The 15,595-nt window shown below is 42.3% G+C and overlaps 2 protein-coding genes across 4 annotated transcripts in view; both read left to right on the top strand.

The window, feature by feature from the left end:
• The first annotated feature begins 1,311 nt into the window (after nucleotides 1-1,311).
• On the top strand, nucleotides 1,312-5,042 carry LOC133126746 (tripartite motif-containing protein 16-like). Its single transcript, XM_061239079.1, has 2 exons — nucleotides 1,312-1,902; nucleotides 3,897-5,042. Exons 1-2 carry the CDS (start codon nucleotides 1,312-1,314, stop codon nucleotides 4,482-4,484), a joined length of 1,179 nt encoding a protein of 392 aa, XP_061095063.1. The 3' UTR covers nucleotides 4,485-5,042.
• Nucleotides 5,043-7,530: 2,488 nt separating this feature from the next.
• LOC133127552 (tripartite motif-containing protein 16-like) overlaps nucleotides 7,531-15,595 on the top strand; it is a 21,058-nt gene continuing 12,993 nt past the window's right edge. Inside the window, exons 1-7 of one of the 3 annotated variants that reach the window (XM_061240527.1) lie at nucleotides 7,531-8,501; nucleotides 9,323-9,418; nucleotides 9,659-9,892; nucleotides 10,043-10,202; nucleotides 10,861-10,920; nucleotides 12,987-13,060; nucleotides 13,776-13,909. In XM_061240527.1, coding sequence (XP_061096511.1) covers nucleotides 7,911-8,501; nucleotides 9,323-9,418; nucleotides 9,659-9,892; nucleotides 10,043-10,202; nucleotides 10,861-10,920; nucleotides 12,987-13,051 — 1,206 coding nt within the window. In that variant the 5' untranslated portion in view covers nucleotides 7,531-7,910 and the 3' untranslated portion in view covers nucleotides 13,052-13,060; nucleotides 13,776-13,909. Of the gene's footprint in view, nucleotides 8,502-9,322; nucleotides 9,419-9,658; nucleotides 9,893-10,042; nucleotides 10,203-10,860; nucleotides 10,921-12,986; nucleotides 13,061-13,775; nucleotides 14,831-15,595 lie in introns of those variants that run through there. The other 2 variants (XM_061240525.1, XM_061240526.1) reach the window with 2 other exon arrangements.

Genomic DNA, 15,595 nt, shown 5'->3' with positions numbered 1-15,595 from the left:
CAACATTCAAATTAAATCTACACGCCACCTAGAAGCCATCCAGCAATAATATCGGTTTAATATCGCCGGTGGGAAAGTGATGACAAATCACAGTTACTCAAAATGTACAGTATCGTGCTCCCAGATTAACCACGGTAGATAATAGCCTAGCCTACTCTGTGACTGCCATCACACACAACTTGTTGGGCGATGTTTACAGCGTGGAAGCCTACCCATTTCTACACAAAATGTGTTCGTTCTTAGTCGGTGCCTTGATGATGGGAATTTGTAAACTAGCCTATCAGTCGCACCAAAGACTTTTGGGAGCCCAAGTAGTAGGCCGACGTAGAAGTTTCACTTCACGCCTGTGTTGGGGCTCGGGAATCAGAATGAAATCAGAATTTACAATACGTCGTCGCTTTAACTGGACGGAAGGTTTGCTTACTCCATTGCTTTGTCTGACAAGCCCAAGAAAGCTGACGATGATGCGGAAAGCTGTCAGTGCCTTTTCTGAACTAAATCCCAGAGAGTGGAGGCTATTTAAAGTGCACTCTCATTATTACTTTCCAGAACGAAATTATTTTTAAAATAATTAAAGTATATAGTTCTTAGAATACATTCCATCGGCTATGCGTACGTATTATTATCCTTCACTGTATGTAGCCAATACTGAAAATGGGCCGAATTAGTTTTGTGAATTTCCCGACTGAAACATGTGAAAATGTATACCCGTAATTAACGTAGGCATAAGCCGCATATACGTATATACCCAACATCAGGGGACACTTTTTCGTGATTTCTGTCAAGAAGGTTACAATTAAATGAACTATTTCATTAACTCCATACATATCTGAAGGGTGGGCGTGATCACGGAAGATTCTTTCTGGAACTTGCCTCGATTTCAGCACTACCAGAGGACACGCCGTATTTGCGTGGAATAAATCGGTTCTGCGAGAAGTCTGTAGCCATCGCAGTTTTATTTGCGATTCGCAAGGGATGCATTTTCATCTCTTCGTGAAACGAGCCCTGCACTTTCTGCTCAGCTGGCTCTCCTCGGCCTCAGCCTGGCGTCAGTCCAACGCCACACCTCCTGCAGCTGTGGGGAGAGCCAGGGAGGGAGGAAGCCAGGGAGCCCACTCTCTGTCAGGCAGTTTCAGAGAAAACAAAACTTAACTCTCTCTCTCTGTTTGGGTCAAATAACTAGGTGCGTCTGTTCAGAACCAGGAAATATCTCCTGCACTTTCATGCAGATTCAGAGAAACTACACTACCTTCTGAATAAAAATTGATTTTTTATTTTCTTACCAGTTTTTTTTTGCCATTTTTTTGTAAAATGGCTGAAGGTGGAGGTTTACTGGATCAGGACGAGTTCAGCTGTTCGATATGCCTGGATCTACTGAAGGATCCGGTGGCTATTGCCTGTGGACACAGTTACTGTATGGGCTGTATTAAGGGCTACTGGGGTCAGGATGATCATACTGGTGTCTACAGCTGTCCCCAGTGCAGAGAGACCTTCACCCCAAGGCCTGTTTTAAGAAAAAACACCATGCTGGCTGAAGTGGTGGAGAAACTGAAGAAGACAGGACTCCAAGCTGCTCCTCCTGCTCACTGTTACGCTGGACGTGGAGGCGTGGTGTGTGATTTCTGCACTGGGAGAAAGCACAAAGCCGTCAAGTCCTGTCTGGTGTGTCTGGCCTCTTACTGTGAAACTCACCTCCAACCTCACTATGAATCTCCTGCCTTTAAGAAGCACAAACTGGTAAAAGCCACTGGAAACCTGCAGGAGAAAATCTGCTCTCATCATGACAAAGTTCTGGAAATTTACTGTCGTACCGATCAGCAGTGTATCTGTTATCTGTGTACAATGGATGAACACAGAGGCCATGATACAGTCTCAGCTGCAGCAGAAAGAACTGAGAAACAGGTAGGACTGGAACTTACACATAACACTCATGCTATTTTATCAGTAATTACAGATATTATCTTGATTTTTAGCTATGATTTATCCATTTTTAAAAGGTCTCAGTAGCACAATGATTTCCTGATCTGAAGTCCGCAGTGATGGAGCAGTAAGAGCAGGAAGTGAACCCAAGTCAGCTCTGTGTGACAGCTCTGTTCACCCCCCTCACCCCCCTATTCACTCCCTGAATGAGAATCAACACAGATGGAGGAGCTAGTTCACTCACACAGTTTAGAAGCTTTAGCTATGAGGCCAGTACACTTCCACACACTGACCTGCTGTACCTCAAGCAATACAATAAGGTTTCATTAATTTGCATTTACTTGAACTCAACGTTGGGTCAAATTAATAATAATAATAATAATAATAATAATAATAATAATAATAATAATAATAATAATAATAATAATAATAATAATAATAATAATACAGGCGGCACGGATGGTGCAGTGGGTAGCACTGCCGCCTCACAGCAAGGAGATCCTGGGTTCGAATCCCCGTCGGCCGGGGCCTCTCTGTGTGGAGTTTGCATGTTCTCCCCGTGTCTGTGTGGGTTTCCTCTGGGTCCTCCGGTTTCCTCCCACAGTCCAAAGACATGCACGTTAGGCTGATTGGAGAGTCTAAATTGCCCATAGGTTTGAGTGTGTGAGTGAATGGTGTGTGTGCCCTGAGATAGACTGGCGACCTGTCCAGGGTGTATTCCTGCCTTTCGCCCAATGTATGCTGGGATAGGCTCCAGCCCCCCTGTGACCCTGTTCAGGATAAGCAGGTTAAGATAATGGATGGATGGATTCCTAAACTCATCACCTCTTATGGATGTAAATAAAGAGCCAAAAGAACAGAAATTGTTGGAATACATACAGACTGCACTGTATATGATAATATGTGTCCTTCAGTCAGACAGTGTGAAAACAGTTAAAATATGAATATATGGCAATATAACAAGAATTACCATCATCATAGTAAATGTTGAAACCACTTTGAAATAACACAAAACAGTACAAAAAACAAATAACACTACAATAAAAAACAATCAACAGCAAGTGCAATAAAAGCAAAACAAAAAAATCTGTGTAAACACTGACATCCTATTGATTTCACATACAGTTATTTTGTAGTGGACTCAAAAGCATTCATCGATATCAAAACATTAAGCTTTAACACTTTTACAATTTTGCAGTCCAAAGGGACAGAATACATAAATGACCTTTTCCCAATCGGGCACTTGACACAAAAGTATACCGATGTTCAAGTTGTTGCCAAAGCAGGACATCCTACCCAAGAGTATAGCTCACAATGGTGAGTCAAGGCTTTGCAGTTTGTTCTAAATCCAGCATGTGAAGAGATTGAGCAGAAGTGTGCATATATAAGAGATCACCATAGTCTAGCACAGGCAGAAAGGTGGCAGTCTCTTTTTCATCTTTAATGAAAAACACAGCTTATTTCTGAAATAAAAACTAAAATTAAGCCTCAATTTCTACACCAGTTACTGTACATGTGGCTTCAAAGTAAGAGAATGGTCAATCAAAATGAACGGTCTCAATAACCTTTCCCTCAAGAGTGGCCACTAATATTATGGTCAGCTTTATTAAAGGACAAATCAATAAAAAGAGATTTGGTCATTATTGAGGTTTTCTAGCCAAATTTGTTGGAGATGGGCCAAATTCTCACCATATCCCCAAAACAAATCTTAAATAGTGGAAAAATCTGCCCGGGGCATATAAAATTGGGAATACACATTTTGTTCAGTATGAATCAGATGAAAGAATTTTAGATTCTAGGACACAGATTATGTGCAGTTGTGATAACCTGAGTAGGGGGAGGATAACAACATACCTGCAGTTTCATTCCTCTGGGACCTACAGTTTCTGCTGCACATTTTGTAAAGAAATAAAAAGTTGTTCAAAAACAGCCGTTCATGCTTTTATCCCTAATTAAAATGTAAATGTGAGGGTAAGGACACCAATGAAGAAAGTATTGAATATTTCACCAATGCAAGTGGAGCCCCCTTCTCTTCTCCTCCATCAGATTCCTGTGGGCTCACACTGGACCCCAACACAGTGCATGAAGAGCTCCGTCTGTCTGAGGGGAACAGAGAGGTGACCCGTGTGAGAGAGATCCAGTCATATCCTGATCATCCAGAGAGATTTGATAACTGGCCCCAAGTGCTGTGCAGAGAGGGTGTGTCTGGACGCTGTTACTGGGAGGCTGAGTGGAGTGGAGGTGGGGTTGATATAGCAGTGTCATATAAAGACATCAGCAGGAAAGGAGACGATGATGATGCTGCTCTGGAATGTAATGACAAGTCCTGGAGTTTGTTCTGCTCTCCCTCCGGTTACTATTTCTGGCACAATTGTGAGAGCACTGTAATCCCTGTTCCCTCCTCCTCTAGAATAGGAGTGTACCTGGATCACAGGGCAGGAACTCTGTCCTTCTACAGCGTCTCTGACACAATGACCCTCCTGCACACAGTCCAGACCACGTTCGCTCAGCCCCTCTATCCTGGGTTTTGGTTTCATTACTGTGGATCCTCTGTAAAACTGTGATCTGGGTTGAGTCAGAAAGTGAAGAGAAGATCTGCTGTAATTAAAGAGAGGGAAAAACAGTGAGATAAAACAGTGAAATGAGATAGAAAATGAATTAAATGAAATATTGGGCTGGCTCATTGCACCAAGGGCCGAGTTTTACCTTGATATGCAGCTTCACAAACCTGATTTAATAAGATTTGGTGAAGTCACTGTTTTGACTCCATTTTGATGATTTAGGAGTGCTTAATGGATGATTTTTGAGACGCCTTTAGAAGTATTACATCGCTGTACAGGGCATTTAGTGCTGCAGCACCCAGGCTCTGGAATGACCTTCCTGGGTGCAATAGGACTTCTGAATCCATCCAGTCTTTCAGAACACAGTTAAAACCTGTCTGTTTAGGGAGGCCTATCACACTGGTCATCACACATAGCATTTCTCTGCTCATTGGGGGATCTCCTCCCTGCTGGTTCCTTGTAAACATTGTTTTTATAGCTTGCTCTTGTTTTTACTCTTGCTTTTTGTGTTGCTTCTTGTATTGTTGTTAATCAAAAAAATTTTCATTATTATTTTTGAAATGTTTGTACTGTACAGTGCTTTGAGCTTGTGAAAAACGCTTCACAAATAAAATGTATTATTATTATGAATATAATATACTTTTCTACTCATCCATTGTGGTAAAGGATGTCTCACTGGTCATCACTCGTGAAATTCCAGTGGGATTATGTCTCAAATATGATCTTTGTTCTCATGAAGAAATCATAGATTGCCACTTTACACCACAAAGTCCCAAAATCCATGTAACTGCCAATGGATCTGTTGTATCCAACATAGAAATATCCTGCATTGTGCAGGAAAACTGGATAAAGCTTTGGATAAAGGCTATGGCTAGGATAGGCTATATAAATGCATTCTCTCTCACAATGGCCACCCTCAGTATTCACCCCCTAACGTTCTTGCTTAGGGTCAACTGAGCCCTGGCTTCCGATAGCCCTTCAATTAAGACAGCAGGAAGTCTTGAGAACTGCGTGTCTAGTCTTGACAGTTTTGATTTTGTCGTTGAAGCCGTTATGCTCTGGTGTTCACTGCCTTTTCTACCGGAAGTATTGCAGATACATTTTTATTCATTTTTGGAAACAGGGGAACATGCCATGCTACCCGCCACCTAGAAGCCACCCAGCAGTAATGTCGGTTTAATATCGCCGGTGGGAAAGTGATGACAAATCACAGTTACTCAAAATGTACAGTATCGTGCTCCCAGATTAACCACGGTAGATAATAGCCTAGCCTACTCTGTAACTGCCATCACATACAACTTGTTGGGCGATGTTTACAGCCTGGAGGCCTACCCATTTCTACACAAATGCTAATACCTCTCCCCATCTGGATCTCTCCATTTCTCTCGGGGATACCACACTCACGCCGTCACCCAGTGCAAGGAACCTCGGCGTGGTGATGGACAGCAGACTGTCCCTTTCCGAGAACATTGCGGCGGTGACGCGGTCTTGCAGGTTCTTCCTATACAACATACGGAGAATCCGCCCCTTTCTCACCCCCTACTCGACCCAGCTCCTGGTCCAAGCGATGGTTCTGTCCCGCCTGGACTACTGCAATTCCCTCTTGGCTGGCCTCCCAGCGTCTGCCATCAGACCCCTCCAACTCATCCAGAATGCAGCAGCTCGTCTGGTCTTCAACCTTCCCAAATACTCACACGTCACCCCCCTGCTTACTTCCCTCCACTGGCTGCCTGTCATGGCTCGCATCAAATTCAAAACATTGGTGCTAGCCTTCCAAGCAGTTAAAGGGTCTTCCCCAGCTTATCTGCAAAAAATCATCAGACCCTACACCCCTGCCAGACCTCTTCGTTCAGCCTCCACAGGCCGCTTGGCACCTCCCCCTCTCAGAAACTCCACCTCACGCTCACGACTACTGTCTGTTCTGGCTCCACGGTGGTGGAACGAACTCCCCGTTGAGGTCAGAACTATAGAATCTCTCCCCACCTTCAAGCGCAAGCTGAAGACGCACCTCTTCAAGCAGCACCTCTCCCCATCCCTCCCTACCTCCCTGTGAACCTTAATTGTTGTCTCTGTGACTTGCTTTGTGTATCGGTATTTTTAGTTGGCTAGGTAAGCAGTGTTTGGATAGTTAACTTTGGTGACTTTTGCTCTGTTTGTTTGTTTGTTTGTTCAAAAAAAAAAAAAAAAAAAAGGCCCTTGTCCTTTTCTTTGTTGTACAGGTAGCAGTTGAAATTGTACTTACCTCTAGGGTCTTTCAGCGAACTTATCCCTGGTTATGGGTATGCACTTTGTTGTACGTCGCTCTGGATAAGAGCGTCTGCCAAATGCCAATAATGTAATGCAATAATGTAATGTAATGTAAAATGTGTTCGTTCTTAGTCGGTGCCTTGATGATGGGAATTTGTAGCCTATCAGTCGCACCAAGGACTTTTGGGAGCCCAAGTAGTAGGCCTACGTAGAAGTTTCACTTGACGCCTGTGTTGGGGCTCGGGAATCTGAATGAAATCAGAATTTACAATACGTCGTCGCTTTAACTGGACGGAAGGTTTGCTTACTCCATTGCTTTGTCTCACAAGCCCAAGAAAGCTGACGATGATACGGAAAGCTGTCAGTGCCTTTTCTGAACTAAATCCCAGAGAGTGGAGGCTATTTAAAGTGCACTCTCATTATTACTTTCCAGAACAAAATTATTTTAAAAATAATTAAAGTATATAGTTCTTAGAATACATTCCATCGGCTATGCGTACGTATTATTATCCTTCACTGTATGTAGCCAATAGTGAAAATGGGCCGAATTAGTTTTGTGAATTTTCCGACTGAAACATGTGAAAATGTATACCCTTAATTAACGTAGGCATAAGCCGCCTATACTTATATACCCAACATCAGGGGACACTTGAAACGAGAGAAGGTAATGCTCCTTTTCGTGATTTCTGTCAAGAAGGTTACAATTAAATTAACTCTTTCATTAACTCCGTACATATCTGAAGGGTGGGCGTGATCACGGAAGATTCCTTCTGGATTCTACCAGAGGACACGCCGTATTTGCGTGGAAAAAATCGGTTCTGCGAGAGGTCTGTAGCCATCGCAGTTTTATTTGCAATTCGCAAGGGATGCATTTTCATCTCTTCGTGAAACGAGCCCTGCACTCTCTGCTCATCTGGTTCTCCTTGGCCTCAGCCTGATGTCAGTCCAACGCCACTCCTCCTGCAGCTGTGGGGAGAGCCAGGGAGTCCCTCCCACTGTTTGTCACGCAGTTTCAGAGAAAACGAAACTTAACTCTCTCTCTCTGTTTGCGTCAAATAAAGAGGTGCGTCTGTTCAGAACCAGGAAATATCTCCTGCACTTTCACGCAGATTCAGAGAAACTACACTACCTTCTGAATAAAAATTGATCTCTTATCAGTTTTTTTTGCCATTTTTTTGTAAAATGGCTGAAGGTGGAGGTTTACTGGATCAGGACCAGTTCAGCTGTTCGATCTGTCTGGATCTACTGAAGGAGCCGGTGGCTATTCCCTGTGGACACAGTTACTGTATGGGCTGTATTAAGGGCTGCTGGGATCAGGATGATCATACTGGTGTCTACAGTTGTCCCCAGTGCAGAGAGACCTTCACCCCAAGGCCTGTTTTAAGAAAAAACACCATGCTGGCTGAAGTGGTGGAGAAACTGAAGAAGACAGGACTCCAAGCTGCTCCTCCTGCTCACTGTTACGCTGGACCTGGAGACGTGGCGTGTGATGTCTGCACTGGGAGAAAGCACAAAGCCGTCAAGTCCTGTCTGGTGTGTCTGGCCTCTTACTGTGAAACTCACCTCCAGCCTCACTATGAATCTCCTGCCTTTAAGAAGCACAAACTGGCCAATGCCACTGGAAACCTGCAGGAGAATATCTGCTCTCATCATGACGAACCACTGAAGATTTACTGTCGTACCGATCAGCAGTGTATCTGTTATCTGTGTACAATGGATGAACACAAAGGCCATGATACAGTCTCAGCTACAGCAGAAAGGACTGAGAAACAGGTAAGGCTGAAACTTACACAGAACACTCATGCTATTTTATCTGTAATTACAGATATTATCTTGATTTTTAGCTATGATTTATACATTTTTAAAAGGTCTCAGTAGCACAATGATTTCCTGATCTGAAGTCCGCAGTGATGGATCAGTAAGAGCAGGAATTGAACCCAAGTCAGCTCTGTGTGACAGCTCTGTTCACCCCCCTCACCCCCCTATTCACTCCCTGAATGAGAATCAACACGGCTGGAGGAGCTAGTTCACTCACACAGTTTAGAAGCTTTAGCTATGAGGCCAGTACACTTCCACACACTGACCTGCTGTACCTCAAGCAATACAATAAGGTTCCATGAATTTGCGTTTACCTATTTGGTTGTTAAAATGAATTAATTATGTATGAATACATAATTTAAGCATGAAATTGACTTTTCATTGAAAATTGACTGTTCAAATGTAAGAAATTCATTTTAATGTATTTGTGAATATCTAACTAATGTATTAATTACTTGGATATTTCCACATTAACAAGCCATAGGGTGAATGTATAATTAATAAACCAAATATGAAGTATGAACTGGCATGAACTAATGGAGTTGATAACATGAATTAATTATGTACAAATACCTAAACCTAGCTGTATAGATGAATTACTGTGACACTAATGTAAATGTTATTTACATTAGTTAATACTAATTAATGTAACATTATTGTAAATTGTTTCCAGTTTACCGTTTAGAATGAGGAAATGTAGTTCAACATTGTTATATGATATAATACAATTGAACTATTTTAATATACCTGGGGGGAAATGATCAATCTATCCACAGAAGCAGCTGGGGGCGACACAGAGTAAATTCCAGCAGAGAATCCAGAAGAAAGAGAAGGAGCTGCAGGATCTGAGACAGGCTGTGCAGTCACTCAAGGTGGGTACTGACCAGAGGAGAAGACAACAGCTGGCTGCTGGAAGAGCCATTTCAGGGCTCAGTCAGGGCTCTCCTCCAGTCAGCCAGTGAGGAGCCCAGTGTTGGGCCACTTTCCAGCCCTGTGGGGCTCAATTCCACTGAGCCATACTGTGGGGAACAGGCTGTCTGGGGTCCCAGTAAGAGCTGAGTGAAAGGCCTAGTTAAAATGTACAGCCCTCCTCTCTCTGTGTCTCCTAACAGCGCTCTGCACAGGCAGCAGTGGAGGCCAGTGAGAGGATCTTTACTGAGATGATCCGCTCCATTGAGAGAAGGTGCTCTGAGGTGAAAGAGCTGATCAGAGATCAGGAGAAGGCTGAAGTGAGTCGGGCTGAAGGACTCCTGGAGCGACTGGAGCAGGAGATTGCTGAGCTGAGGAGGAGAGACGCTGAGCTGAAGCAGCTTTCACACACAGAGGATCACATCCATTTCCTCCAGGTAACATCACTGGCTCTCTGACAGTCTGCACATGTACACTGTACATACATGGTGAGGTGTGTTCCTCATTTACAAAGATCTGCTCCTGGCATCTGCACAGGAATCTTTACTTTTCTCCGTCTGTCTGTCTGCATGTCTGTCTGTCTGCAGAGCTGTCAGTCTCTCTGTGCCCCTCCTGGACCTGGAGACTTACCCAGCATCACTGTTAGTCCACACATCTCTTTTAAGGCTGTGAGGAAATCTGTCTCTGAGCTGAAAGAGCGACTGGAGAAATTTTTCAAGGCGGAGTTGGTAAAAGTTTCTGGAAAAGGTTGGTGGACAAACCCTGCAGCAGAAAGTGTGTTTAGGCACTGCTCACAACACACTGGTGAGATTCACTTTTACATCATGAAACAGGTTATATGTTATTAATGAGAGGGGTGAGTGACATTTCAGTCGGTCTCACAGGTTATATATCACAGTGTGGAGTGACACTTGAAGCTCCAAATGAGCCACAATATGTGTAGGGATGAGACATTGAAAGCACCCAGTGTGTTATGAGGCAGTCTATCTGGCAAGATATAAAACTGTTCAGTCAAAGCTTTGTTTACGCTTCAGAGAATGAAGTATCACCAGTCTTTATTTGCTATGATGCAAGCTGCGGTGGAGAGATGAGAGGAGACTGCAAGGTTTAGAAAGATTCCTTTCAGAGATGCCAAATGAAGAGCTTCTCAAACTCAGTATTTTATCATAAAACATTACCATCTTGTCTCATCTCACTGCATCTTTGAAGAATAGCTGGGATTGAGACTGATGCTGGATCCTTCATGTATTTCAACAATATATCAGTTAATTCATGTTAATGCCATTTTCATCTACCTTATTGTAAAGTGTGACCAATATTTTCAGCGAAATTAGCATTATATTTCACTGGGAAATGATAAAAGAAGGTCATCTTTAAGAGCTCACGTTGTGATCTCTCTCCACAGTGGGAAGAGTCCATATTGTTGGCCCTGAAAAGCCCAAGACCAGAGAGGACTTCTTACAATGTGAGTCTGTATTTCAGCCCCGATGCAAAGAATGAAGCAACATGAGATTATGGGGGAACATGAAGAAGTAGATTATAATTTATAATTTTCTATATTCGTAAGTGACTGGCTTTAGAGATCTCATGCATCTTCTCCTCCATCAGATCTCTGTTAATTCAGCTGCAGTCATCCTGCTATTAAGCAAACGGATCACACAATACATTGTGTATGTACTTGGACAGCTGGTAGAGTTTCAGTTCTTTTGGCTGCAGAACATTATGAAAAGAAATCATAATTTTAAATGAAACAATGAAAATGTAAAAAAAAAAAGTTAAAGTGCAGACTGCCCTTTACTTTGAGGGTATTAGCATAAATATCCGGTGATGTGTGTAGGAATGACATTCCTTTTCATACATAGCCCCCCCCCCCATTTTTATGGACCAAAAGTAATTGGACAGTTGGCTTCTCAACTGCTTCTGAATAGTCAGGTGTATTCAATTGCTTCCTTTGCAGTTTGTGAAGGCATAAGAAAGCCTTCAGTATCTTGATTCAAGGCTTTTGATTGTCTTTGGAGTCTGTTACTGGTCTTTGTCAACATGAGGCCCAGAAAAGACCATTATGAGGCAGAGAAATAAGAAGAAAAAACTGTTAGAGACAGGCTAAACAATAGGCTTTCCAAACGAAACTTAATGAAATCACGAAGAAGAAAGAGAGCACTGGTGTATGTTTGGGAGCATTGCCTTGCTGTGGGATGATGCACCATCCAATGAGTGTGAAGGAATTTGATTGAACTTGAGCAGATCTGTAGACTACAGAATTCATGATGGCAGCAAGGAGTGTAGAACATGGTGAAGTTTATTTTTTTCAAGTGCAGGTTCTCCAAGCTGAAGTGCCAATATTTACAGTGAACAAAACTATATATAATACGACATCAGCTGTTATAATATTTCTACTTTATTACACCAACATATTCATGCGATTATCCAATCAGCCAAATGTGTGGCAGCAATGCAATGCATAAAATCCTGTAGATACGGGTCAGGAGCTTCAGTTAATGTTCACATCACCCATCAGAATGGGGATAAAATGTGATCCAAGTGACTTTGACCGTGGAATGATTGTTGGTAGCAGACAGGGTGGTTTGAGTATCTCAGAAACTGCTGATCTCCTGGGATTTTCACGCACACTCTAGAGTTTGCGAAGAATGGTGCAAAAACAAAAACAGCAGTTTTGCAGACAGAAAGGCCTGATAATGATAATGAGACATCAGAGGAGAAAAGCCAGACTGGTCAAAGCTGACAGGAAGGTGACAGTAATGCAAGTAACACACATTACAGTGGCATGCAGAAGAGCATCTTTGAACACACAACACATCATAACTCTAAGTGGATAAGGCAACAACAGTAGAAGTCTCAATAATAAGTCTAATTAATACCTAATAAAGTGGGTACTCCGGTTTCCTCCCACAGTCCAAAGACATGCAGGATAGGCTGATTGGAGAGTCTAAATTGCCCATAGGTTCGAGTGTGTGAGTGAATGGTGTGTGTGCCCTGCGATGGACTGGCGACCTGTCCAGGGTGTATTCCTGCCTTTCGCCCAATGTATGCTGGGATAGGCTCCAGCCCCCCTGTGACCCTGTTCAGGATAAGCAGGTTAAGATGATGGATGGATGGATGGATGGATGGATTCCTAAACTCATCACCTCTTATGGATGTAAATATAGAGCCAAAAGAACAGAAATTGTTGGAATACATATAGACTGCACTCTATATGATAATATGTGTCCTTCAGTCAGACAGTGTGAAAACAGTTAAAATATGAATATATGGCAATATAACAAGAATTACCATCATCATAGTAAATGTTGAAACCACTTTGAAATAACACTACAATATAAAAAAATCAACAGCAAGTGCAATAAAAGCAAAACAAAAAATCTGTGTAAACACTGACATCCTATCAATTTCACATACAGTTCTTTTGTATTGGATTTAAAAGCAATCATCGATATCAAAACATTCAGCTTTAAGTCATTTTGCAGTCCAAAGGGACAGAATACATAAATTCCCTTTTTTCTCGTGGGACAGTGGACACAAAAGTCTACCAATGTTCAAGTTGTTGCCAAAGCAGGACATCCTACCCGAGAGTATAGCTCACAATGGTGAGTCAAGCCTTTGCAGTTTGTTCTAAATCCAGCATGTGAAGAGATTGAGCAGAAGTGTGCATATATAAGAGATCACCATAGTCCAGCACAGGCAGAAAGGTGGCAGTCTCTTTTTCATCTTAAAAGAAAAACACGGCTTATTTCTGAAATAAAAACTCAAATTAAGCCTCAATTTCTACACCAGTTACTGTACACGTGGCTTCAAAGTAAGAGAATGGTCAATCAAAATGAACGTCTCAATAACCTTTCCCTCAAGAGTGGCCACTAATATTATGGTCAGCTTTATTAAAGGACAAATCAATAAAAAGAGATTTGGTCATTATTGAGGTTTTCTAGCCAAATTTGTTGGAGATGGGCCAAATTCTCACCATATTCCCAAAACAAATTTTAAATAGCGGAAAAATCTGCCCGGGGCATATTAAATTGGGAATACACATTTTGTTCAGGATGACCCATGGAATCAGATGAAAGAATTTTTGATTCTAGGACACAGATTAGGTGCAGTTGTGATAACCTGAGTAGGGGGAGGATAAGAACATACCTGCAGTTTCATTCCTCTGGGACCTACAGTTTCTTCTGCCATTTGTAAAGAAATAAAAAATTGTTCAAAAACAGATATTAAAATGTAAATGTGAGGGTAAGGACATCAATGAAGAAAATATTTAATATTTTAACAATGAAAGTGGAGCCCCCTTCTCTTCTCCTTCATCAGATTCCTGTCAGCTCACACTGGACCCCAACACAGTGCACGAAGAGCTCCGTCTGTCTGAGGGGAACAGAGAGGTGACCTGTGTGAGAGAGATCCAGTCATATCCTGATCATCCAGAGAGATTTGACGACTGGTCCCAGGTGCTGTGCAGAGAGGGTCTGTCTGGACGCTGTTACTGGGAGGCTGAGTGCAGTAGAGATAATGCGGTTGTAATAGCAGTGTCATATAAAGAGATCAGCAGGAAAGGGGGGGGTTATGACGCTGCTCTGGGATGTAATGACAAGTCCTGGAGTTTGAGCCGCTCTCACTCCTTTTCCTCATTCAATCACAATAATAAGGACACTCACATCCCTGTTCTCTCCTCCTCCAGAATAGGAGTGTACCTGGATCACAGGGCAGGAACTCTGTCCTTCTACAGCGTCTCTGACACAATGACCCTCCTGCACAGAGTCCATACCACGTTCACTCAGCCCCTCTATCCTGGGTTTTGGTTTCAGAATTATGAAACCTCTGTAAAACTGTGTGATCTGGGTTGAGTCAGAAAGTGAAGAGAAGATCTGCTGTAATTAAATGGAGGGGAAAACAGAGAGATAAAACAGTGAAATGAGATAGAAAATTAATTAAATGAAATATTGGGCTGGCTCATTCCACCAAGGGCCGAGTTTTACCTTGATATGCAGCTTCACAAACCTGATTTAATAAGATTTGGTGAGGTCACTGTTGTGACTCCATTTTGATGATTTAGGAGTGCTTAATGGATGATTTTTGAGATGCCTTTAGAAGTATTACATCGCTGTACAGGGCATTCAGTGCTGCAGCACCCAGGCTCTGGAATGACCTTCCTGGGTGCAATAGGACTTCTGAATCCATCCAGTCTTTCAGAACACAGTTAAAACCTGTCTGTTTAGGGAGGCCTATCACACTGGTAATCACACATAGCATTTCTCTGCTCATTGGGGGGTTCTCCTCCCTGCTGGTTCCTTGTAAACATTGTTTTTATAGCTTGCTCTTGTTTTTAGTCTTGCTTTTTGTGTTGCTTCTTGTTTTGTTATTAATCAATTGTTTTTTTAATTATTATTATTTTAGAAATGTTTGTACTGTACAGTGCTTTGAGCTTGGGGAAAATGTTTCACAAATAAAATGTATTATTATTATGAATATAATGTACTTTTCTACTCATCCATTGTGGTAAAGGATGTCTCAGTGGTCATCACTTGTGAAATGCCAGTGGGACTATGTCTAAAATATGATATTTGTTTTTATGAAGAAATCATAGATTGCCACTTTACACCACAAAGTCCCAAAATCCCTGTAACTGCCAAATAAACTGTTGTATCCAATATAGAAATATTCTGCATTGTGCAGGAAAACTGGATAAAGCTTTGGATAAAGGCTATGGCTAGGATAGGCTATATAAATGCATTCTACCCTCAGTATTCACCCCCTAAACGTTCTTGCTAAGGGCCAACCAAGCCCCAAGTCTGGGTGTGGGATGTGGGAGCAGAGGGGGGAAATAATTCCCTTTTTCTATGAAATCCCATAGTAGAATTTCCAATGTCAGGTGACACACTCAGACGTATGGAAAAGCACCACACATATTTTTGCTTTTCTTTTTAATCAGAACCAAGATGCTGGCTTCCGATAGCCCTTCAATTAAGACAGCAGGAAGTCATGAGAACTGCGTGTCTAGTCTTGACAGTTTTGATTTTGTCATCGAGGCCGTCATGCTCTGGTGTTCACTGCCTTTTCTACTGGAAGTATTGCAGATACATTTTTAATTTCTTTTTGGAAACAGGTGAACATGACAGAGAGACAGAGAGACA

This window comes from Conger conger, chromosome 4 (assembly GCF_963514075.1).
Source record: "Conger conger chromosome 4, fConCon1.1, whole genome shotgun sequence".
Classification (NCBI taxonomy): domain Eukaryota; kingdom Metazoa; phylum Chordata; class Actinopteri; order Anguilliformes; family Congridae; genus Conger; species Conger conger.
The sequence above is the reverse complement of the archived record's forward strand: the minus strand, read 5'-3'. Positions and strand labels throughout refer to the sequence as shown.